Genomic DNA, 26,203 nt, shown 5'->3' with positions numbered 1-26,203 from the left:
CTGAGGTCTCAGGTACTGGGAGGTGGGCCTCAGTTAACGTTTTCTAATAGGTTGGAGCAGGATATCAGCAGAACCAAAACAAGCCATGTGAAATGGCAAACATGTCAGAATAATAATAATAATAATAATAATAATTTATTATTTATACCCCACCCATCCGGCTGAGTCTCCCCAACCACTCTGGGAGGCTACCAATCAAATGTTAAAAACAGTACAGTATTAAATATTAAAAACTTCCCTAAACAGGGCTGCCTTCATATGTCTTTTAAAGATAGGATAACTGCTTAATTCCTTCACATCTGAAGGGAGGGCGTTCTAAAGGGCGGGCGCCACTACCGAGAAGGCCCTCTGTCTGCTTCCCTGTAACTTGGCTTCTCACAGGGAGGGAACCGCCAGAAGGCCCTCAGAGCTGGACCTCAGTGTCTGGGCTGAACGATGGGGGTGGAGACGCTCCTTCAGGTATACAGGACCGAGGCCGTTGAGGGCTTTAAAGGTCAGCACCAATACTTTGAATTGTGCTCGGAAACGTCCTGGGAGCCAATGCAGATCTCTCAGGACTGGTGTTATGTGGTCCTGGCGGCCACTCCCAGTCACCAGTCTAGCTGCCCCATTCTGGATTAATTGCAATTTCTGGGTCACCTTCAAAGGTAGCCCCACATAGAGCGCATTCAGTAGTTCAAGCGGGAGATAACTAGAGCATGCACCACATGATTTATACAGAAGTCAGAGAACGTATGTCAAAAATAATAATGGTTCAATCTACCTAATTCATGCAGGTTTCAAAATCCAACTTTCTTCCGTGCGGGATTCTAAACTAGCTGCAGCAGGGAAGACATACTGACCACAATTTGACTTCTCAGCAAACTTGATTTGGCCCAACATTTGGTTTCAGCAGTTATTGTACGAAACAACAGCTCTTTCCCAATCAGGGATGCCTCTAATAAAGCAGGGATCAATCATGTCCTTCTGCCAGTGTGGTGTAGTGGTTAAGAGCGGTAGCCTCGTAATCTGGGGAACCGGGTTCGATTCCCTGCTCCTCCACATGCAGCTGCTGGGTGACCTTGGGCCAGTCACACTTCTCTGAAGTCTCTCAGCCCCACTCACCTCACAGAGTGTTTGTTGTGGGGGAGGAAGGGAAAGGAGAATGTTAGCCGCTTTGGGACTCCTTAAAGGGAGTGAAAGGCGGGATATCAAATCCAAACTCTTCTTCTGCCTAGTTTCCAAATTGTTAAGACTGGGGTGGTTTTTTGAGGGTGTGTGTGTGTACGGTTTGCGGGTGGGAAAAGGATAAAAGAAATTGCAAAGCAAAGCAAAGATCTGTACCTTTTCTAATTCCAGAAGGTGGAATCTCAGAACTTGAATAGCTTGGATCATCTGCAATTATAAAGAGAGAGAGAAATAAGTCATTGCTAAAGATTGGTGACTATTATTTTTCTTAGACTGTGATATTGTTGTTGTTTTAGCCCGCCGTTTTCCCTGACAGGACTCAAGGCGGCTTACAGATAAAATCAGGAACTGCTGAAAACATAGAATAATCCACCATTAAAAAGCAATTCAACATTGATAGAATTAAAACTATATGCATATATGAAATCTGTTTATAAATACACCAATAATTACACCAATAATTACAATCCTGAAGCAAAGTTCTTAACCCGAGGTAATATTTCTGAGTTAATGGGATGCGGGCGGCGCTGTGGGTAAAACCACTGAGCCTAGGACTTGCCGATCAGAAGGTTGGCGGTTGGGGTGAGCTCCCATTGCTTGGTCCCTGCTCCTGCCAACCTAGCAGTTCGAAAGCACATCAAAGTGCAAGTAGATAAATAGGTACCGCTCCGGCGGGAAGGTAAATGGTGTTTCCATGCGCTGCTCTGGTTTGCCAGAAGCGGCTTGGTCATGCTGGCCACATGAGCTGTACGCCGGCTCCCTTGGCCAATAAAGCGAGATGAGCGCCGCAACCCCAGAGTCAGCCACGACTGGACCTAATGGTCAGGGGTACCTTTACCTTTACGTTTAATATTATTATTAGCGGAGTCTGTAACCTGAAGCATGTGTAACCTGAAGCATATCTAACCCGAGGTACCACTGTACTTCTGAATACCAGTTGCTGGGTAGATGGCTCTTGTGCTGGGGTCCTCCTTGCACAGGCATCTGGGTGACCACAGCAAGAACAAGACTGGATGGGCTGCCTCTGGCCTGATCCTGTAGGACACGTGGCTGCCCCAGTTAAGGCTGAGAGGCAGCGGCTTGCCTAAGACTTCCTAGCAGATCGACGGCTGCAGCAACTGTAGAGCCAGGGATTTTATTTGCTCAGTTTTGCTAAGCAGCTGGCCTCTCCATCACCCTCAACGGGAAGGACACAAGGTGTGTCCAATTGGCTAGCAGGCAGTGAGGATCACTGGTGGAATCGTTGGCAGGCCAGTTATTCAGAATCCAGATTTGCGGCCCACTTGTGTAAAGTTGTGAAGGAATGATGGTGTGTTTCTAAAATGGGCGTACGCCCTTCATGTGTACTCCCATCATCCTTCATGTGTTGCGGGACTACAACTCCCATCATCCCTGACTATGGTTGGTGCATAGCTGTCAACTTTTCCCTTTTCTTGTGAGGAATCCTATTCGGAATACAGTGGTACCTCAGGTTACATACGCTTCAGGTTACATATGCTTCAGGTTACAGACTCCACTAACCCAGAAATAGTACCTCGGGTTAAGAACTTTGCTTCAGGATGAGAACAGAAATTGTGTGGCGGCAGCAGGAGGCCCCATTAGCTAAAGTGGTGCTTCAGGTTAAGAACAGTTTCAGGTTAAGTACAGACCTCCGGAACGAATTAAGTACTTAACCTGAGGTACCACTGTAAGGGAATTTCCCTTAAAAAAAGGGAAACGTTGACAGCTATGGGTGAGTGAGGCTGTTGGGAGCTGGAGGGCAACATCTAGATGGTGCACACATATTAATTGATTTATTAATTGATTCATCGGCTTTACATAACAACTTTTCCTCCAAGGCGCTTGAGGGGGCGTACCTGCTTTTTCCCCCTCCTTGTTTAATCCCCACAACAATCTGGTGAAGTAGGATAAGGCTGAGAGGCCATGACTCACGCAAGGACCTTCATGGACAAGTGAGGCCTTGAACCATGGTCTCCCGGATCGTGGACCAATACTCTAGCCATTACACTACACTTTCTCTGAATGGAAGTGTGTGTGGAGAAGTGATTACTAAAAGTGAATGTGAGAAAATACCTCGTTGCTCCTTTGCGGAGTAGGCAAGGCTGGCAGATGGAGAGACAGGGGAAATGCAGTTTAAAAACTTAAAACAAGAAAATAAAGAAGTGTCCTTACCAAGTTATCCAGCTCAGGATTGGAAGAAAATAAAGGTTTTTCTGTCCTAACCTAAAAAAACGGGCATTTCGGGATGGGAAGGGGGGGGGAGAGAAGAAAACAGAAGGAGCGTTAGTACAGGGGGAGAAAACATGATAGAGAGAAATGTAAGGAATCGATGCGCATCACTGAAAAATCTGTTTCTCTCATTTCCCAGAAACTGTAAAGAAACGGCAAAAAAATGTGACTCTCGTCCCCCGAGAGCAGCAGCTGGCAGGAGAACATATATTTCGCTTTCAAGAGTTTGCACCCTCCCTCTCGCCCCCCCCACCCCAGGAGCCCCCTGTGCTTTTAAAATTCCTCAACATTTCCCCTCCCTGTATCAAAATGCAAAAGTGTAGTCCCCCCCCCCCCACATGTCTCATTTAAGAAACGAGAGAGAAATCGCAGCAGTAAATAGTTTCAAGGCACTAAACAGGCCCAGGCGTCTGGCCTCTTCCTCTCTGTTCTGGGACAGGGCTCCGCCAACTTGGAGAATCAAAAATTCTGGTACCCGGGTGGGACCTTTAAGAGGAGATCCAGAGGCAGCTGCGAAGGGTGTGTGTGTGTGTGTATGTGTGTTTGTGTGTGTGTGTGAAGTCCAGTTTGGGCAGGTCTGGGGTTGGAGCAAAAGTTGTTTACTCACCTAAGGCGAAGTTTGCCTTGCTGCTGCCTTCCAGATGTGCTTGGACTACAAATCCCATCATTCCCAGACATCTGGAGGGCAAGAGCTTGGCAAAGGCTGACCTTGGGGGCACCATTTTATTATTTTATTTTATGACGGCGAGTGAGGAGGACTCCTCCATTTCCCCTTTTGTTGTTCTGGCAACTGGCTGAAAAGATACAAGGGTGGGGGGGGGAGCAGCTAAAATCCCAGTAAAAGGAATTTCCTAATTCCCAGCTGCAGTCTCAAGGACAAACAGCACATTGCTAACACATATAACAATGCCTTATGCCTTTTTTAAAAAAGAAGAAAGGGGGGGGGGGTTAGAACTGAGAAAGACCAGTTTCTTAACCATTTCTCGGCTCGCCATTTCTCTGTATCTGTTTGCTTGCCTGCACTGCCCCCCCCCCAATATCCCCAAAAGCTTTTCTCCCCATTGGGTGCACTGCCAGACTGGGATTCCATCACACCGTGGCAAATTCAGGTTACACAGTTTATTTTACTTCAACTGACTCTCTATGCTGCTTAAGAGAGCCAGTGTGGTGTAGTGGTTAAGAGCGGTGGACTCGTAATCTGGTGAACCGGGTTCGCGTCTCCGCTCCTCCACATGCAGCTGCTGGGTGACCTTGGGCTAGTCACACTTCTCTGATGTCTCTCAGCCTCACTCACCTCACAGTGTTTGTTGTGGGGGAGGAAGGGAAAGGAGATTGTTAGCTGCTTTGAGACTCCCGAGGGTAGTGATAAAGCAGGATATCAAATCCAAACTCCTCCTCTTCTTCTTAACATCAAAAAAGTCAGGTCACACAGCTAAAGTTCGTTAGGATCACTTGTGCGACAAACTCATAAAATCATAGAGTTGGAAGAGACCACAAGGGCCATCGAGTCCAACCCCCTGCCAAGCAGGAAACACCATCAGAGCACTCCTGACAACTCGCTTGTTTTTAAGAGCTTCTGGACACCCTGTTTATTAAGCATTTGTTCCAGTTTGCCTGCAGGGGAGGTTAGGTGACATTAACATAGACTAATAGAGTTGAAGGGACCCAGAGAATCATCTAGTCCAAACCCCTTCAATGCAGGAATCTCAACCATAGCATCCTTGACAGATGGCCCTCTAACCTCTGCTTTAAAACATCCAAGGGATGAGAGTCAACTACCTTCCATTCCTTGGTCAAACAGTTCTTACTGTCAGAAAGTACCGTATTTTTCGCTCTATAAGACGCACCAGACCACAAGACGCACCTAGTTTTTGGAGGAGGAAAACAAGAAAAAAAATATTCTGAATCTCAGAAGCCAGAACAGCAAGAGGGATCGCTGCGCAGTGAAAGCAGCAATCCCTCTTGCTCTTCTGGCTTCTGGGATAGCTGCGCAGCCTGCATCCGCTCCATAAGATGCACACACATTTCCCCTTACTGTTTAGGAGGGGGAAAGTGAGGCTTATAGAGCAAAAAATACGGTACTTCCTGATGTTGAGCCAGAATCTCCCTTTCTTGCAGATTGAATCCCACCGTTTCCAGTGCCCGCTGCCTGAGCTTATTCCTTGCACTAGAAAGTCTGATTTGGGAGGGGGCAAGTGGGTTTGTGCCAAATCAGCGCTGATTGTGCCTCCTGAACTTGCCACCATGTGGTGGAAGCCGACCTATAATGAAAGCAACACTACAGACGCACCCTTGGCAGGGAGATGTACTGGAAAGGGTGGGATAACACATGCTGGACGCAACCAGTGCTGGATTTACGTATAAGCTAAGCAAGCTATAGCTTAGGGCCCCACTCTCTTGGGGGCCCCCAAAAAATTAAAAGGGAAAAAACTGGATGCACGTTTCCAAAATATAGGATAAAAATAAAATAAAATAAAACCTACATACAGCAACAGTGTTTTATGTTTTGTAGGCTCCTATGATGTAAGTAGAGGGATGCAGGTGGTGCTGTGGGTTAAACCACAGAGCCTAGGGCTTGCTGATCAGAAGGTCGGCGGTTCAGATCCTTGTGACGGGGTGAGCTCCTGTTGCTCAGTCCCTGCTCCTGCCAACCTAGCAGTTCGAAAGCACGTCAAAGTGCAAGTAGATAAATAGGTATCACTCCAGCGGGAAGGTAAACGGCGTTTCTATGCGCTGCTCTGGTTTGCCAGACCCGGAAGCTGTACACTGGCTCCCTCAGCCAATAAAGCGAGATGAGCGCCGCAACCCCAGAGTCAGCCACAACTGGACCTAATGGTCGGGGTCCCTTTACCCTTTACCTTTATGATGTAAGTAATGGGGGCCCAATCATTTTAAGTTAGAGATTAATAATTATTTCACTATTAATAGATTTCTTCTTAATTGTATTTCACTATTAATATACTTCTTCATACTTGTATTTCAGTTCAACAATAACTTTTGATGAAATACATATTTTGTTATGTGCAAATGGCTTTAGGTCCATAAATTACCATATATTCAACACCAAAAAAACAGCGACAATTCGTTGTTGACAAAGGACAGCTGGACATATAAAGGGCCCCATTACCTTCAGTAGCTTAGGGCCTGATCAAGCCTAAATCCGGCCCTGAACGCAACATTGCTTAAGTTCCCCACAAACTTATTAGAACAAATGCTCAGAGTGAAGGATGTCTGGAAGCAGCAAGAATTTCAAACATGAATGTTTTGAACCCAGAAGGACAGGAGCTGCTTAGGCGCAGGGATTTGGAGCAGAGTAACTCGGGTGGCACTGTGGGTTAAACCACAGAGCCTAGGACTTGCCGATCAGAAGGTTGGCGGTTCAAATCCCCGCAATGGGGTGAGCTCCCGTTGCTCGGTCCCTGCTCCTGCCAACCTAGCAGTTCAAAAGCACGTCAAGTGCAAGTAGATAAATAGGTACCACTCTGGCAGGAAGGTAAACGGCGTTTCCGTGTGCTGCTCTGGTTCGCCAGAAGCCGCTTAGTCATGCTGGCCACATGACCCAGAAGCTGTACGCCAGCTCCCTTGGCCAGTAAAGCGAGATGAGCACCGCAACCCCAGAGTCAGCCACGACTGGACCTAATGGTCAGGGGTCCCTTTACCTTTTTAATTGCAATAAAGGAGGAAAGGGGTTAAGCTCCTCTTTCCTCCTCCCCAAGCTGTTTCTCCACTCTGTATTCTCTACACCTGAGAGAGCTTTTCCTTTCAAAGTGTAGAGACCTCGTTACAGACTTTACAACCTACTTTGCTCCCCCCACCCCCCAAAAAACACACACTTTTTTTTGTTCCATCCTAGGCTATTCATTTGATCCATCTTGGCTTTGAGTTCGCCTTCCAACGAAATGAGGGGGAAATTGACCTCCATTGATTCATCATATTGGTTAACTGAGCAATCATTCCAAACAGTGGACTTTTAATCAAAGAGGTCTCAAAACCTTCCTGGAACCTACCAACGCTGCTACGAGCTTGGCCAGACCTTCACCCTCTTCTGTCCGGCTGCCAGAACGGAAAAGATATAAAGGCAGTAGGACGGTAAAAACGTGGGATTAAAAGAATATAAATGTCCCTAATTTCCATACAATTAAAAGACTACAGAAGATTATTTTTTTTAAGGCCAGACTACATGTATGGCGCTATGCATGGGCTATTGCTTTTCATTGAGAAACAGCAGGCAAGGAAACCCTACCAGCCGGTATCAGGACAGTCACATGGGTGTGGGTGGGTGTAATGCTTTTCTCCTGCATCCTGGTCCTAATGAAAATCACTCTTACCTTAAGCCATGGAGCTAAGCAAAAGACCAGCATGACTTTCTGCACTGCACAGAAAATCTGCCTTCAGCGGAAGATGCTCTGCTCTGTCTACCTGAAGGAGCGTCTCCACCCCCATCGTTCTGCCCGGACACGGAGATCCAGCGCCGAGGGCCTTCTGGCGGTTCCCTCCCCGGGAGAAGCCAAGTTACAGGGAACCGAGCAGAGGGCCTTCTCGGTAGTGGCGCCTGCCCTGTGGAACGCCCTCCCTTCAGGTGTGAAGGAAATAAGCAGCTATCCTATCTTTAAAAGACATCTGAAGGCAGCCCTGTTTAGGGAAGTTTTTAATATTTAACACTGTACTGCTTTTAACACTTGATTGGGAGCTGCCCAGAGTGGCTGGGGAAACTCAGCCAGATGGGCAGGGTATAAGTAATAAATTATTGTTATTATTATTATTCTCAACAGTGTAAACCAACCTTGAAGGTTGAGCCTTCCTCAACCTTCCTCTCCCTCTAGCAGTGGGACTACAACTCCCATCAAACCTGACCGCTGGCCTTGCTGGCCTGCTAAAAAATAAAAACCTCCTCCTTGTTTAGGCAAGTCTACCCAGGCGTGAGATTTTATTATGCATATTTATTTATTTTTAAACCGCTGGTTTTCTCTGCAATTTGGTCATTTTATCCTGCTTCCTGTTTTGAAAGCTTGTTTTTCTTAATGAACATTTTACACCATTTTGTGCAAACAGCTTTGAGCCAAGTATATAACTCTTTGTTAAATGAAATAAAAATAAGGAAGGGCTAACCAATTCATATGGGACGCGGGTGGCGCTGTGGGTTAAACCATAGAGCCTAGGACTTGCCGATCAGAAGGTCAGCGGTTTGAATCCCCATGACGGGGTGAGCTCCCGTTGCTCGGTCCCTGCTCCTGCCAACTTAGCATTTCAAAAGCACGTCAAAGTGTAAGTAGATAAATAGGTACAGCTCTGACAGGAAGCTAAACCGCGTTTCCGTGCACTGCTCTGGTTCGCCAGAAGCGGCTTAGTCATGCTGGCCATATGACGCAGAAGCCGTATGCCGGCTCCCTTGGCCAATAAAGCGAGATGAGCGCCGCAAGCCCAGAGTCGGCCACGACTGGACCTAATGCTCAGGGGTCCCTTTACCTTTACTTTTACCTTAGAGAAGATTTATTTGCACGTTCCTTACTGTGGGTAAAAGCCTCAGCGCCTAGGGCTTGCCGATCGAAAGGTCAGCGGTTCGAATCCCCGCAGCGGGGTGCGCTCCCGTTGTTCGGTCCCAGCGCCTGCCAACCTAGCAGTTCGAAAGCACTCCCGGGTGCAAGTAGATAAATAGGGACCGCTTACTAGCGGGAAGGTAAACGGCGTTTCCGTGTGCGGCTCTGGCTCGCCAGAGCAGCGATGTCACGCTGGCCACGTGACCCGGAAGTGCCTCCGGACAGCGCTGGCCCCCGGCCTCTTTGAGTGAGATGGGCGCACAACCCTAGAGTCTGTCAAGACTGGCCCGTACGGGCAGGGGTACCTTTACCTTTACCTTTATTACTGCCAAGCATTCCCCAGCTCTGCCCTCCCTCCATCACCTCTCGCTCTCCAGAAACCAACCTGTTTGGCAAAGACGGCAATGTCTTCGTTGAAGGAATCCGACGAGCAGACGTCTCCTCCCGGATAGGATCCAGAAGTGTCCCTGGGAGAACAGGTTGCCAGCTCACATTTTTCAAAGACCAGGGCCAGCAGCGGGAATAAGGGATGCCTGTTACACAAGAGGAGATGTTTAGGGCCTAGCAGAGCGGGAGATCCGAAGAAGAACAGCCAACATTTCAGCTCGGAACAGAAACTGGGGCACAGTAGGTTTGGAAAGGAGTTGGAGGCCCGGAGCATAAGCTCTTCTTACAGAACCTGGTGCTTTCCCCTCATTTCCTGACTAGCCACACTGCCAGCATAAAGTGAGGCAAAAGGGCTCTTGGTGTTAGAGACCATTTGAAAGGAAAAAACAAATTACTGTACATTGAAATTCATGGAAAATTGGGGGGAAAGTTGCATTGGTTCTCATTATTTACTTTCCTTGGCCAGGCAGCGGTGGGAATGCTGCCTGGGAGTCATAGGGTTGTCTCTACCCAAGTTCTACTCAGAGTAGACTTATTGAAAATAATGGGCCTTAGTCATGTTGCCCAACTTCAGTGGATTATTTTGAATAAGACTTCACATTGGATACAACCCATAACCTGAAAACCCATACTGCTGCTCTCTTAATGCCATCACCATTGATTTATTAACTGCCTTCTAAACCACCATCTCCAGGCATATAAGACAACAACAATAATAACAGCAACAGTTTTATTTTTTACACTCTGCCCATATATTTAACGCAAGACTAAAATCTTAACAAGTGGACATTTGTGGTTAAAGACCCATTTGCCCATCCGGGAAGGCCTGTTGAAAGAAAAAATTATTGGAGAGACGGTTGGAAACAGTAAAAAATAAAAAATCTTCTGCACATGCCCTGGGACCCACTTTCCCCCATCTCAACTTCACATGTGGGCCCCAGGACCCAGCCTTGGCTGTGAGAGGCTCTGCAGGCAGGCTCTCATTCAGTAGAAGACACATGGGAACCCAGAAAACTATAATCACGAATTGTGTCCACCCATATTATGCATCTTTTTGTTGTCTCTTACATCCCCTGGCCCTACCTCGGCCCACCAGCCCTGGAGACCTCTAAGCCGAGTTTGTAAACTGACAGACTCCATCAAACAGTGTGTGTGTGTGTGTGTGTGTGTGTCAAGCAGTGCGAAGGCTGCAGAAGTCCTGTCTGGGATGCGGCGTATGACATGGCATGTTCACACCTCAAAGTCACCACAGCGTGGCATCGTCAAGATATCAACCTTGCATGTGTGAAGGGAACTCCCCGCCCAGTGAATAAAAACAGCAAGGGCCGTGTGTGTGTGTGTGCAAGAAACAAAACCCAATTCCACAATACTTAAAATCCATGCAAAAAATGCGATTTGGAATCTTGGTCTACGTGCCAAGTAATGTTCTAGAAGAAGAGCAAATTCTGAAAAAACGAGAGAGGAGTCGTTGAAAGGAGGGGGCGAGGCAGTATGTGGCTCTAAGAAACTGTTTCTGCTAGGATCACAGTTATTTCAAAGAGCTCATTTGGGGGTTCGGAGGGGAACTCACTTCCATCCTGTTCTGTGATTTATGTCTTAGGAGCAATGTCAACTGCAAACCAGTAAAGGCCATCCTTCGGCTGCTCCCCCCCCCCCCAGCACACACATTTCCCCCCTAGATTTGGACGGATAGCTAGCAAGACAGAGTGTTCCCAGCCATACATTATACAAGTTCACGGACCATATGTTACGCAAATATTTGTAGCTGAGGCCCAGCACGGTGTAGCTGTTAAGTGAGCGTCTCCACGGAACTTTTAGATCTCCTACGTCAAGAAAAACAAATCCCCCGCTGCCCCCCAGGAAAGATGGGGAGGCAAAACCCTGCAACATTTCATCTTCTCTCTCCCTCTCTGCCCCGCTGCAAATTCCAAGAGGGGGAGAGAAAAAATTGCAAATTAAAACCATTGCCAGCTGTAAGTAGGGATCAGGGGGTAGGGTGTTGCAGAGCTGGGCATGGCGGCGGGAGGGGGGCAAATAACTTTTATGTCTCGTAGGGTGGAAAAAAATAGACTTGCTCTACGACGGCTGGAAAGTTTCAAACCGCACAGCGCAAGTCGAAGACGAAAGGAAGGGAAATCCATCACGTTCCTCTTAGGCCAGTTGCCCCACCACCACCATTCCACCCCCCAGTGATGCTTTTATAAACCAGTTTCTGTATTTCCCAACCTTGCTGGGGAGGGACAGAGCACTTTTGATTTAGGAACCAGATTCTACAGTGATTTCTGTCCTGGGCTGGAACTAGCGAGGGAGCAGAACCAGTGGCGTAGCGTGGGTTGTCAGCACCCGGGGCAAGGCAAGTAATTTGCGCCCCCTAACCCGTGGATTTGAGCCCCCTAACCCTAACCCCCAGATGTTGCGCCAGGTGTGGCCGCCCCCCCTGCACCCCCCACGCTATGCCACTGAGCAGAACACACACCAAAGGGCACTTTTTCGTGAAAGTGAAGACCAGTCACTAGGAATCACAAGCGCTGTGAGTGCTCTTGTGTTCAGATTGTGGGGCTTCCCGTTGGGACATCTGGTTGCCCCCCCCCCCATGTGAACAGGATGCTGGCCTAGCCAGACCTCAGGCCTACGAGGTTCTTCTGATGTTATTGTGCCATCTTCAGAATCCAATTCCCAAATACTCTGGCTGATAACCCACAGCTAGGAAGAGAAACACTGGTTTTATCGGGGGTTGTGGGGTTCGATTTGAGCTTTCCATGCAAAAGTGCAAGAATTCAGTTCTCAGTGTCCTTCCCCTTAAGCTTTTCTTCTTAAAATGTAATTTCCTTTACACTTGAAAAGAGATATTTATATAATTATTCGACACAGCAAATATTTAACCATTCGCTATATATAAAAAAAACCCAACCATGCAGAAATATTACATTTCCCAATAATCGGGTTGCTGAAGACGGTAGGGGGATCTGAATTGCTTTTCTTTCGATGGGCAAAGGGAGGGGGGTTTAGAAAGGGGTAATTCTTCTCTTCCACACCAGCCTTTCCCCCTCAAAAACAAACATACACCTTTCTTTTCCTAATGACAGAGCTGTCAATTGGCTGGGGTGTGGGAGCGAGAAGACACAGCCCTGATATGCCAGCCCATAAATCTCCCCACAGCGGAAAAGAGGTTAGCTGTGAGAAATTTGTTCATGAGAAGAAATCTTCTGACACTCCCCCCCACCCCAAATCCTAAACCCAGACAAGGTCCCATCGAAATCAGTGGGACTTACTGGTACATCTGTATAAACATGCATAATAATAATGCATAATAATAATAATAAATATTATTTATATCCCACCCTCCCAAGCCGAAGCCGGGATCAGAGCAGCTAACAACACTAAAATAGTGCAACATTATAAAAACATTATAAAAATTAATTAAAATCAAAATTGATGGCAACCATAAACTAAAGTTTTGTAAAAATTGCCAAAGGAGGGAGTCAGGCTGCGCCCTGACCAAAGGCCTGGTGGAACAGCTCTGTCTTGCAGGCCCTGCGGAAAGATGTCAAGTCCCGCAGGGCCCTAGTCTCCTCCACCAGATCGGAGCCACAGCCGAAAAAGCCCTGGCTCTGATTGAGGCCAGCCTAACCTCTCTGTGGCCTGGGACCTCCAAGATGTTTTTATTTGAAGACCCTAAGTTCCTCTGTGGGACATACCAGGGATGAGAATGCTCCATGGACGATGTTGTGTGTTGTATTTTAAGCACATTTTTTAAAAAAATGCAGCATGATTGCAATAAACTTATGCCCCATACAGGGAGCTGGGATTGGCTGCAGATCTGCAATGGCTTTGGCCCCAGCCTGGTGGAACACTGTATCGCAGGATACTAGGGCCCTGCGGGACTTGACATCTTTCCAAAGGGCCTGCAAGATGGAGCTATTCCGCCTGGCCTTCAGTCCAGGCCCAGTTTGACGCCCCCCCCCCCAATCTATGGGACCCTATAAGTTACCTCTTTGGCCATTTTATTGGTTCATGTGGGACCAACATGGATAGCTGATGAATATTTGAGGTTCCCGACCCCTATGGTTGTAATTTGTGGGCAATCGTTTAATTTTATCCCGATTCTAATTTTTAAGCTGTATTTTAATCAATTGTTTGGTTGTGTTTTAATGTATTTGATATTTGATGTTAGGTCTTGGTCGGGGAGGGCGGGGTATAAATAAAAAATTATTTACTTACTTACTTACATTTGGTAAAAACCCCTGACCAGGAGGTCCAGTCATGGCCGACTCTGGGCTTGCAGTGCTCTTCTCGCTTTATTGGCCGAGGGAGCCGGCGTACAGCTTCTGGGTCATGTGGCCAGCATGACTGAGCCGCTTCTGGCGAACCAGAGCAGTGCACGGAAACGCCATTTACCTTTCTGCTGGAGCGGTACCTATTTATCTACTTGCACTTTGATATGCTTTCAAACTGCTAGGTTGGCAGGAACAGGGACTAAGCAACAGGAGCTCACCCCATTGTGGGGATTCAAACCGCCGACCTTCTGATTGGCAGGTCCTAGGCTCTGTGGGCTCTGTGGTTTAACCCACAGCGCCACTCGCGTCCCCTTACATTTGGTAGGAAACTCCAAATTTACATCTGTGCGTTGTGAGCAAAACAATTGTTCATGAATGAGTCACCACCAAGTTCAGTCCTGTGCCTTTTAAAGAAGTCCTAGTCCTAACCCACGTTGATGGGGGAATTTACTCAAGCCCCATGGAACTCTTCAAGACTTACTTCTGAGTACCGTATTTTTCGCTCTATAAGACGCACCAGACCACAAGACGCACCTAGTTTTCAGAGGAGGAAAACAAGAAAAAAAATATTCTGAATCTCAGAAGCCAGAACAGCAAGAGGGATCGCTGCGCAGTGAAAGCAGCAATCCCTCTCGCTGTTCTGGCTTCTGGGATAGCTGCGCAGCCTGCATTTGCTCCATAAGATGCACAAACATTTCCCCTTACTTTTTAGGAGGGAAAAGGTGAGTCTTATAAAGCAAAAAATACGGTAAATGTACTGAGGATGCTGTCATTGCCATTAGTCACAACTAAAGCTGAAGTCGTGGTTTAGGACTCAACCCAGTGGAACAGCATTTGCCTTCCATGCAGAAAGTTCCAGGTTTGATCCTGGGACGAATCTCCAGGTAAGGCTAGGAGGGATTTCTGCCTGAAACCCCAGACCCAGAGAGCAGCTGCCAATCCGTGAAGACAATACCAGGTGAGACAGGCCAGTGGTCTTACCCAATAGAAGGCAACTTCCTAAGCCCCACACACTGGAACTGGGAAGTACGTTCCACTGAAATGAGCTGGACATTGATTGCACTGCACATTTTGATGGCTTATGTCCATTGTATGGAAGTTAAGTGGCACTGGTTTGTCTGCAACTGAGCCTTACGAAGTCCCATTGAAACCAGTGGACCAAACTTAGTTTCAACAAGTCTGCTGTGAGTGGGACTAGCATGAGATGCCACCCATGGAAGCAAATGGGACTTGCTTCCAAGTACGGCAGAGACATCACCTTGCCAAAAAAGGTCCGTATAGTTCAAGCTATGGTTTTCCCAGTAGTGATGTATGGAAGTGAGAGCTGGACCATGAAGCAGGCTTATCGCCAAAGAATTGATGCCTTTGAATTATGGTGCTGGAGGAGACTCTTGAGAGTCCCATGGACTGCAAGAAGATCAAACCTATCCATTCTGAAGGAAATCAGGCCTGAGTGCTCCCTGGAAGGACAGATCGTGAAGCTGAGGCTCCAATACTCTGGCCACCTCGTGAGAAGAGAAGACTCCCTGGAAAAGACCCTGATGTTGGGAAAGATGTAGGGCACAAGGAGAAGGGGACGACAGAGGACAAGATGGATGGACAGTGTTCTTGAAGCTACCAGCATGAGTTTGACCAAACTGCGGGAGACAGTGGAAGACAGGAGTGCCTGGTGTGCTCTGGTCCATGGGGTCACGAAGAGTCGGGCACAACTAAACAACAACAACAACAAGGCAGGTGAGGTCCCTAGGGCACAGTCCAAAGCCCCGTGATGCCACAACCTTGCTGGAGCTTAAGCAGGCCAATGTCTGGTCAACACCTAGGTCACCTGAGAACTGTACAGACTTCCACCACGGGAGGAAAACACTCAACACGATCTCACAAATCGCCACCTTGCAGCTCCATCTTGTCCCCAGGTTCAGAAACAGACTGTACCTTCCCACCGTCACCTAGCTTCTTCCAGTTTTCTCTCTTGGGACACTCATTTGAGATTTGCCTCCTCCCTCCCAATCCCAAGTGATCAAAGCATGGGACAATACATCCAAGCTGGAGTCCTCCAGATGTTCTGGACTCCAGCTCCCATCACTGATAGGACTGGGAGTCTAAAACATCTGAAGGGCTCCAGCTTGGACAAAGCTGATCCACTCTTTTTACTCACCGAAGAGCCTATGGAAGAGAGATTCCACATGAGCAACGATTAAGTCTGTAGCTCACAATGAGGAGCAGAAAGAACACCTTTGCAACTGGAAGCTGGCATAAAAAAGTACCGTATTTGTTTCTCTATAAGACTCACTTTTTCCCTCCTAAAAAGTAAGGGGAAATGTGTGTGCGTCTTATGGAGCGAATGCAGGCTGCGCAGCTATCCCAGAAGCCAGAACAGCAAGAGGGGTTGCTGCTTTCGCTGCGCAGCGATCCCTCTTGCTGTTCTGGCTTCTGGGATTCAGAATATTTTGTTTCTTGTTTTCCTCCTCCGAAAACTAGGTGCGTCTTGTGGTCTGGTGAATCTTATAGAGCGAAAAATACGGTACTTGGAGAAGGCTTATCTAGCCACCCAACCCATCTAAGCGGCTCCTCGGGCCAGCAATGTTGATATGGGCTCTGAAGTTGCGTTCACAACCAGCATGCCAGCTTCCCAAAGGAATCTGGCTACTGTGCAACAGGGTGCTGGATTAGATTGGCCATTGGCCTCATCCAGCAAGCTGATCTGATATTCCTATGTTCTTACAAGGACCCTGTTCGCAATCCAAATATATAGGCACCTCTGCAATATCACAGGGACCTGAAATCACTGGGGTGTGCTCTGCCAATCACACAGGGAGCATGTTCAATGTCTCCTGTAGAAGCTGGAGGCAGGGCTTTTGTGGTGGTGTGGGAAAAGCCAACCAAAGTGGCTTCTCCCACATGGCCACTGCACATGGGAAACTGGGAAGAACACTGAAGCATCTAGCTCAGCCTGTCTCTATGGGGTGGCCATGATGGTTGCACTGACAACCTGGAAAAGTGGTTTATGGTCACCCAAGCTGCTTGTGCGGGACGCGGGTGGCGCTATGGGTTAAATAACAGAGCCTAGGACTTGCTGATCAGAAGGTCGGCGGTTCGAATCCCCATGACGGGGTGAGCTCCCGTTGCTCGGTCCCAGCTCCTGCCAACCTAGCAGTTCAAAAGCACGTCAAAGTGCAAGTAGAAAAATAGGTACCGCTGCAGTGGGAAGGTAAACGGTGTTTCCGTGTGCTGCTCTGGTTCACCAGAAGCGGCTCAGTCATGCTGGCCACGACCCGGAAGCTGTACGCCGGCTCCTTCGGCCAATAAAGCGAGATGAGCGCCGCAACCCCAGAGTTGGCCATGACTGGACCTAATGGTCAGGGGTCCCTTTACCTTTACTTTTAAGCTGCTTGTGGGACATAGCCTGATAACCCAAAAGGAAGCAACCAGCAAAAAGCCAGAGGTTAATGGAGCTTCCTTCTTCAGTGGCAGTGTATCCCAGAAAACACTGCTGGCAAACAGACAATTGGGGAAGACAATTAATTTCATGGCCTGCTTGCAAGTCTTAAAGGTTTTCAGACCTGGGTAACCACCTTAAGCCAAGCATACATTTGGTTACCCATTTCTCTATTATTATTATTATTATTATTATTATTATTAGCAGTGCTGCTGTTGCAACCCATCTTACATCAGGCCTTGACCAGTTCAGCAGTGAAAACATATATGAAATGGATGGAAATGAAATATAAAATAGATTTAGATTGGGATATTCAGGAAAATAGAGTAAATATAAAGAACCGCAGAAAGAGGAGCGGTGGGTCAAAATATGATATTTAAGATGATTCTGTTTGAAATGTTTATTTGTCATAAATGTAAATAAATAAATAAATAAATAAATGGCCAGGCCTTGACCAAATAGTGAGCCCTCAACAACCAGCCGAATGCCACTGAGCTAGACCTGTCACTGTCAGAAACAGGACACTGGGCAAAGTGGACTTTTTGTCTGATTTAGCAGGGTTTGTGTTCTAATGCCAAACTAGCTCTACTGGCAGTCAAAGTGCTCCAAGAAGCACATCCCAGAATCAGGTTTTGAGTCAACTCGCTTCAAAAAAATGTAACAAGGAAAAAAACAAAAAACGCCTACTAAACTTTTTAAAACTGTCCTTTTGATTTTTCCTTCTTGGGTGCTCAAATAAATCCAAATCCATGAGGGTGTGGATCTGGGTGTGCCCATGCCCACTCACAAAATCATGCGTGCACTTACACACGCAAACACACATTTTCACCTCTGCATGAAAAAAAAACTGCAGCATAAAGCCCGATCCGGAGATCCCCACCTGTTCGCTGGGACCGATCCAGCGCAAAGAGCAAGAAAAGGCACTTTGTAAAACGCTGCATGCTCACACACACACACACAACCCGCAGTGAAAAATAATTTTAATGCCCGTATTAATAAATGCCTTTTTCAACTGGGGGTGGTGGTCTGTAGGAACTCCTTGTGGGGGTTCTACAAGGATCATGTGGGATGAAACGAAAAGACCCTTTAACACCCAAGGAGGTCCCCTTTTCCGGAGCGCCCAGCCTTGCGCCTCTGGGAAGCTCACAACTTATAACGGAGCTGGCGACTCCGTCTTTGGATCCAGTTCACACGGGATCCATGAATTTGTCACACACACACACCCCGAAAAAGATTCCTCCTCTTTCCGCTCAAAAGCTCCTGCCGCAAATCCTCTCACCCCTAGCAGACCTACTCTGAGAAGGCCGCTGTTGGTCCCGTTTTACAGACTGGGGAACTGAGGTTGAATCTGGCGGGGGGGGGGGGCGAGGGAAGAGAAGAGAGTGGCTGGACTGTTCTCCCCTAGGACACAGCCGCCTCCCCGCCTCGCCACTCCTTGATGCCCCAAATCTGAGTCATCTGCCTCTTCTCAAACCGGGGAGGGGGCCACCTCTGCAAGGCACGCCGGCAGTGGCGTAGCGTGGGTTGTCAGCACCCGGGGCAAGGCAAGTAATTTGCGCCCCCTAACCCGTGGATTTGCGCCCCCTAACCCTAACCACCAGATGTTGCGCCAGGTGCGACCAGCCCCCCCCCCTGCACCCCCCACGCTACGCCACTGCACACCGGGGAGGGCCTGATCCTTGGCTGATTCACACGGAAGCGCTCTTGTTTTCAACCACTGTATTTTTTTCCCAATCCTCTCCACCACCCTTTCAGCTGACCTGCGCACTTCGGAGTCCCTTTCTGCTGTGATCTCAACCACAGGATGATAATAGCAGCAATGATGCTGATGATGATGATGTGGAGGAGAAGGAGAGGCTGAGGCTCAGTGGCAATGCACCCGCTTTTCACGCACCCCGGCATCTCCTCTTGGGGTGCGGGTTCGAATCCTCCCCTGCCTGAGAATCACTGCCGCTGCCAGCCCGAGCGGGCAAGACAGAGGCAAACGGGGCCTGACTCAGGATAAAGCAGCTCTCGGGGTCCCTGTGCCCTCCCAACCCGCCTCCCCGGCGTCCTCCGCTTTTGCCAACCTGCCGCCCTCCGGCTCTCCACAGCTAGCCGTGGCTCAGTAGATGCGCATCTGTTGCGCATCCAAGAAGGTCCCTGGTCCGATTCTCCATGGCATCGCCAGGTAGGGCTGCGGGGAAACTCCGTCTGAAACCCCGGAGAGCCAGATTTCCGAGCTAGCTTGACCCAATGGACTTAGAATAAGGCATCTTCCTAGTGTTCTGTCATCTGCCTTTCCGAGGTCTTAGTGAAATCCCGAGATTTCAAGAGCGCAAACCTCCGTATCTTGCCCACTTCTTATTTCTTGCGGTCGTCGGAGGGTTCGCCCCTATTCCTGAGTCTAGCAGGAAATAAAATGCCTTTCAGAAGCGGGCGGGGGTGGGATCTATACTGTAGGACTGGTGGAAACTAAAATAAGAGGCCCGGAAATCCCGAGAGCATTTCATCTGCTGTGGAAATCCTGAGACGCGCAGCCAAAAAGAGGAACGGACCTTTTGGAAAGGAGAGACCCACCTGAGATTGGGAATCGTAAACGCACAGCAGGGAGGAAAATCTAGCTAGCCAGCAACAGGAGACGCGAATCCTGTCATTCTTTGGCATGAAGAAACATGCGGAATGGAGGGCGCGAGAGAGAAAGATATACAGTAACAGTACAACGCATCTTTTTCGCCCCACGGAGAAAAGCGCGAGGATAAAGTGAAGTCTTGGAAACCGCAGACGCCCAAATAAATCTCGAGGCGCGCAGATGTTCTAGAAATCCCACGCACCTTGAGCGGATTTCTAAACAAGAAGAGCCTGCGGAACCCAGGCAGAAAATGCCCCCTGTAAATCAAAGTCTGTCTGGTTGGAGTCACCAAGCAAACCAATTACGACCTTAGAGGGAGAGGGCAGTTAATTCCGGCTGCGGTCCTCGGCAGACTTACTCGGGAGCACATAGGAAAAATACTAACGAATTAACACCCAGAGGATCCGGCTGCAAAAAAAGAGGATAAAGTGTGCACGAGACTGCGGGGTGGGGTGGGGGACCCCACTATTTACGCTCCCTGGGAAAAGCAAGACGGGGAGACCCGCAGGGAAGCCACGTCCCACCGAATCGATCAATTAAGCAAACACGGTAATAACCCTCTTTCATAGGGGGAAGGGGGAGAAGCCTGAGGACAGATCTACCGGAAGGGAACATCTTCGATCCGCTAAGAGTTTGTGTGTGAGAGCGAGATCCAGCTGAATTTAGAGAAATATCCCGGTTGGAATATATCAGATTCGCGGTCGGATCGTCTGCACGTCTAGCTGGGAAGCAGCTCCTGTGGCTTCAGAGCGGCTTCCTTCCAAGTGAGCGCAGCACGATTCCTCGGGAGTAAGTCCTCCGTGCAAGCAGGAGCAGGATCCGCCTGGTTCACCCCGAAGTAAGCGAGTAAGTGGCGGGGGTGCAGCCGCTGCAAACAAGTTTTGAGTCTTTCTGCGGCCCGTTTCCTTGAGTGGAAAGCCCCCTGGAGCACAGAGGCATTTACTCCCGAGGAGGCAGGCTTCGGATCGAGGCGCACATATTCCTACCCTTCTCCTTCCCTTTCTCCAATATCCAAAGAGGGTTTGGGGAAGAGGAGGGGGACGGATCCCCGATGCCAAAGAGTTGCGCGCACAAGTTTTCAAGGCGAGTTGGGCTCATCATCCGAACCCCTGCCAAACCTCCATCCTCCCCCCCCCCCGCCCTTCCTCGAGGGACTGAGCGGGATCCGGACTCACCCATAAATTTCATCCTTCTCTCTCTTCAAGGCGTCGTTGGTGCCCAGCCCCGGGGGCAAGCCGGGCCGGTGGTTCACTCCGGCGGATCCGTAAGGGCCCCCCTGGTTCAGAGCGTGGTGTTGCAGACCCCGGCCCGTGTGTGGGTCTCCAAAGCCCGGCAGAGAGACCCCGTCCATTCCGGCGTAATGTACCAAGTCATCGTACTGGAGGTAAAGAAGACCCAGGTGCGAAAACCGGGCAAGGTAGGGGGGCAAAGAGAGACAGAGAGAAAAAGTTTAGACATCCGATCTGGGCGCATTTAGCCAATTTCGCATCACCAAAGGGCGAATAAATGCCGCAGCCAGACACCAGGAAAACCCATATCTGAGCACGCCTAAAAAGTCACATTCGTGTGTGTGATACAAAGAAAGATGCCTTTTAAATGACCGACTTTTAAAAAGCAAATTTTGGGAAGGTTTTCATCTCAGAGAGGAACTTGGGGCCAAGTATTGAGCGGGGAGCACAAATATACAGACACAAGCCTTGGTTTTTATCTAAATCTCCCCGCATTTTGATCTTTTCCCACCGGCGTCACTTCCCCGAGTTTTCCACTTGGGTCGAACATTTGCTAGTTTTGTTTGCCGTTCTTCTGCACCCCCTCGAAATAAATTAAAATTAAGCTTAGCAGCAGCGTCCATACACCAACGGCCAGTTTCGCCCTTAATCCTCCGCTCAGGAGACCCCCGGCCATTTCTTCCCAGCCGCCTCTCACAACAGCCCCCAAACTTTCGCCATCCCTCGCCACAAATGTGTCCTCTTTTGTGCCTTCGGCCACTTAAGTCAATTTCACGCCAGCGCTCGTCAATTTCACGAAGCCGGCCTTGTTAATTCCAGCCTCCGTCTCCAAGGCCTGCGCGCAGCGTCGCGCTCCCAAGTACTGGGCGCCGTAGTCTCTATCCCCCCCCCAGCCCCCTACAAAACACAGCACCTAGAAGAAGACCCCCACCAGTTCTCCCCCCTCCCTAAAAAAAAAGTTACTTGCAAATCGGGTGGGGGAAGCTGCTAATTTCGCTTGTAGTTTGATGCACCCTCAAACTGCAAAACACCTTCCACACATGCAAGGGAAAAAATAATCTAGCTTCCTTAAACCCCAATTGCTTTTGTTTTTGGTAGTGGACCGGAGGCTGCATCGCTTCTCTGCAAACTTTAAAAGAAGTGAGAAGGCTTTTCTCCTAGCCGGGGAGTCACTAAACTTTGGAGAGATCAAACTCACGCAAACACACAGTCATACTTCTGTCCTGGGACTGGATTGTCCAAGAAGGAATTTTTTAATTTTATTATCCACATCATCATCATTTTAACACTGGAATCTGCCTGGTTTCCACGCTTCCTGCAAGCGGGCTTTTAAATAAGCTTGGATTTAATTCCTGAATGAACTGTCCCGTCCCCCCGGTTACTCGCAGGTCATCTTCATCCTTTTCCCGACTAGTTGTCCCCCTTAAGAAGAAATCAACACCTACATCTTTTTGCCCCAATCTCTCTCTCGCTCGCTTTTATTTTTCCTCCTTAAAGGGAGTACAGTCAACCTCCTTAAACCCCGCCAGGCACTTTTCGAAACTTCAGTGTTCTTTTTAAATAGAACAAAAACATTCTCTTCTTCTCCCATCTCCCGCCCCCCTTTCGTGGGGAAAGGGAGGGGGCAAAAAAAGAGAAAGTGTGAAATTTTTTCACCCTGCCAACTATTCTCATTTAAATCATGCCGTATCTCATGCTCTTATGGGCCGCTTGACGTTATTCCTCTCTCTCTCGTTTCGCAAAACCTCGCTTGAAACTCCACAGACTCCTCTCTTTCAACGGGTGCAAAAATACACAATTTCAAATAAATAAATGAACGGATGCCTTTTAAATGCCCCACAGATGCTCCGTGCGTGGGACCTTTGAATGATGAACAACAACAGCAACAGTAATTTAAATTGTTCAGGTGTGGGTGATGGTAACAAATGCTGGCTGCAAAACTATCGAGCACACTCATATTTTGAATTATCTTATCAGAGTTTCTCCTAGGTGTAAGTATGTGAAGGATTTCCAACCCACTCACACCTTTCCGCTTTTGCCTAGAGAAACAGTTGATTTCTAAAGTTTGAAAACTTAGTCAGAATGGACAGGATTTTTTTTTAATAAAGCGGCAGAGATTCTCTTTGAATTAAAAAATGTTGGTGCAGGCTTGCTATAGAGAAGTTGGGTGGGTGGGGAAAAAAATCGAGAGACTTTTTTTGCAGTAGCTCGTTCTGTCTCTGTTGCAAGGAATTGTAGTTTCTCCAGCCCCCAGCGCAATGGATGAATTTCAAAACAGTGGGGAGGGTGTGGGTACTGAAGCGTTCCCCCATACAAAATAAATGGTGGCGGTTTGGGAATTAGAGTCCCATGAAAAGTTTTCTGAATTTCTTACAACCGGCCACATTGAAGACACATTAACCTCAGCCTTTCAGACCGGCCAGATCTTTTCTGCCGCTCCACGGAGGGGGGTCAGAGGAGGAAAAAGGAGTCGAAAAACTTCTGAAAGGCATCGCAAAATGCCACAAAGCAGCCCCATTGAGGCTTTCAAATGAGCAACGTGGAATCAAAGCAAAAAGGCTAGACTGAGAAAGTCAAGAAATAGTTTGCCCTGCGTGAGAGAGGTTTTTGTCCCCGGCTGCTTTTTCGGTTTTGTTCTTAAGTATACCCAATGCATCTATTTTGCTCAAATTTGCTATAGGGCCGCTTCAAAACACCGGTCAATATTTAGTTTATTTTGTTGTTTTTTAAGCCATCTCTCTTAAACCACAAAGTTAACCCGAGAACGAGGCGTGCCTCTATTTACACCGACTAGGGGTGACAGCTAATATACTCGAAATGAAAATGCTTTTAAATATATATATATTTCCAAAGTGGCATTCCTCTCTCTTTTCTTTTTCCCCATCCAAAAAAAATTTCATTTGACACTTGCCAATCAAACCCCGGGGTGGGCGGAGGAAGGGAAGAGATAAATATTTACAAATAAGAAGTTGAGATGGGAAGTGTTGAAGGAAGGAGGGATGAAGGCTGTTTTAAAGGCAGCAGACAGGTTCAAGCCCTGTCTGAGTTTATCGCTGTGAGTTCTAGAGTTACTAACTTCACAAGCCACAAAGTTATTTTTTCTTTTCCGAAAGAGCAGCCAATAAGAAAACTATAGATCTATAAACACACACACAAACACGCAGACCTATCATTCCTTTTTTTTTACTTGTTGAGTTTTTGTCGTGTGCTTCTAAGAGTCTAGGCCAGAAGATAAGAGAATCTTTCAGAACAGATTTCGCAAACAACACCGAGTTCTATCCCAAAAACACATTATTATTATTATCATCACCGTCCTCGCCATCACTTACCCTTTGTGCCATCAGACGCTGGGAAGTTCGTTCTCTCGGGCTTTCTTTCCTTCTTGCTTCTCCCCCTTGGGGGGAGGCGGCTCTGGGGGGGCCAGAGAAACTTCAGTCCTTTCCAAAGAGGAGATCTTTCATTTTGGGCCCCTCTCTGACCCCATCGCTCCAAGAAGACCAACCAAGTGAGAGATGGAAACTGTTTCAAATAGTTTGGCTTTTGTTGCCTTTGGGTTGGGTTTTTTGTTTTGGTGGGTTTAAGAAACAACCTATTTTCCTTTCAGGGACGGCCGGTTTCTCTGTGGATCGCTCAGCAGCAAGAAGAATATTTTTTTTATAAAAAAAAATAGCCCCCCCAAAAAAAGAGAGAGGGAAAAAAAATCTAACCTTTTGCACTCACACACACGTACAGATATAGAAAACAAACCTAAGCCAGCTTGCTAGTGAGATTGCCGGGGTGACAGATCTGCGTGGATGTGTTTGCATGGGGGGGGGGGGAAGGCTTGAGTTCCTTATTTCCTTCCTTGCGGGTATCTTCTTCTTCCTCCCAAGTAGACCCTTTCTTCTGCCTTTTGGCTGTCGTAGCTGCCCATCAAGTGCTGCGAGGTGTCAGACTTCAAGTGACTGATGGTCCTCGTAGGGGGAAAAAAAATATCAACAACCCGGTGGTAGTTTGAAATTGGAAGGGGGGGAGGAGGAGAGAGAGAGAGAGAGAAAGAGAGAGAGAGAGAAGGGGTGTGTGTGATGATCAAACACCCCCACCCCCTTCTCCAAAACACTCCTTTCTCTCTCTCCCCCCTTTCTTTTCTTTCCTTCCCCCCTTCTCCTTCTCCTCTCCTTTTAAAAGATGGACATCGACTCTCTTCTTCTTCTTCTTCTTCTTCTCTCTCTCTCCCCCCCCCCCCCCGGCTCCTTTCTCCTCCCTCTCCCCTTTTAAATGGTTGTGGCTTCAATCCTATCAAAGCAAGGAGACAGGAATGAAAAGGAAAACCGGGTGGGGGGGGGAGGATGGAGAGAGAGAGAGAAGAAGAAGAAGAGGAGGAGAGTAGGTGTAAGAAGGGAGGTGTGGGGGGGCTCAGAGGTTCCAAAAAGCCCCCCCACCCAGCATCTCCACCAAGGAGGATTCAGCTAACACAACACACCCCAGCCCCCTCGGCTCAGCAAACAGAGGAGCTGGGGCGGGGAATTGGGGGGGGGGGGGACGCACACAGAGAGAATATGGGCTTGTCAGTTTCCCCTCCTCTTAAAGCAGCAGTGGATCTGGCGAGGAGGGAAACGAGAGGATGAAATTGACGAGGCTCCCTCTCTCTCTTCTAAGCTGGGAGTTTGGATTCTAAAAAAAAAACCCACGATGGCTATTTTTATATATCTATCATCTATCTATAGATATATCTCTTTGAAAAAATAATCAATCAAATCGGTTGCCTGCGGTTTCCTTTCGTTGCCTGTCTCTGCTCCTATGGAAGCTGTTTTGCTTTCTGTATATGTGGAAAGAAGAAGAAGAGGAGGAGGGGAGAGAGAGAGAGAGAAAGATGCTCTCTCTTGTGCGCTCTGGTTTTCTCCCCTCTCTCTCTCAGCTTCACAGCCCTGAGCTATGAACACATCCGGAAGTAGAAGGGTTTTTTCTTTAACTCGTTCTCTGCCTGCCTCCTCCTCCTCCTCCGATGGGAAAGAGCCGAGGTTATCAGCTGAGCGAGGGGTCCTTCTGGCGGACGAGACAGGCGGCAGGGGGACTATCCCTCCTCGCCCTAGCAGCGTCAGGAGGCGGCTTGCCTCCTTCCCCTGGGCTGGCCCCAGTTGCTCCCCGAAATCTCCCTCTCTTGGACTTTAGGGACAGCCGCTCCCCAGAGTTTTTTTTTTAGCTCCGGCACCTATTTCTGAGGTTGCCGCTAAAATATAAAATAAAATAAAATCCAGCCCTGGTAGGTCAGGGTTGTCACCTTGTTGTGGGGTGCTCCCCCCCCCCAAAAAAAACTGGCATTCAGGATTTTAGCAGGTAAAGGCTTTCCC

The 26,203-nt window shown here is 48.2% G+C and overlaps 1 protein-coding gene across 2 annotated transcripts in view; it reads right to left on the bottom strand.

Moving 5' to 3' along the window:
* The window catches only part of MEIS3 (Meis homeobox 3), a 77,015-nt gene extending 51,256 nt beyond the window's left edge, over positions 1-25,759 (bottom strand). The window contains exons 1-5 of one of the 2 annotated variants that reach the window (XM_083455748.1): positions 24,203-25,759; positions 20,820-21,022; positions 9,319-9,466; positions 3,340-3,390; positions 1,324-1,374 (exon numbers count right to left, since the gene is read on the bottom strand). In XM_083455748.1, coding sequence (XP_083311874.1) covers positions 1,324-1,374; positions 3,340-3,390; positions 9,319-9,466; positions 20,820-21,022; positions 24,203-24,214 — 465 coding nt within the window. In that variant the 5' untranslated portion in view covers positions 24,215-25,759. Of the gene's footprint in view, positions 1-1,323; positions 1,375-3,339; positions 3,391-9,318; positions 9,467-11,061; positions 11,226-20,819; positions 21,023-24,202 lie in introns of those variants that run through there. The other variant, XM_083455747.1, reaches the window with a different exon arrangement.
* Positions 25,760-26,203: the final 444 nt, after the last annotated feature.

The sequence above is a fragment of the Podarcis tiliguerta genome, assembly GCF_965153285.1.
Source record: "Podarcis tiliguerta genome assembly, chromosome: 8".
Taxonomy (NCBI): Eukaryota; Metazoa; Chordata; class Lepidosauria; order Squamata; family Lacertidae; genus Podarcis; species Podarcis tiliguerta.
This window is presented reverse-complemented; position numbering and strand designations above follow the sequence as displayed.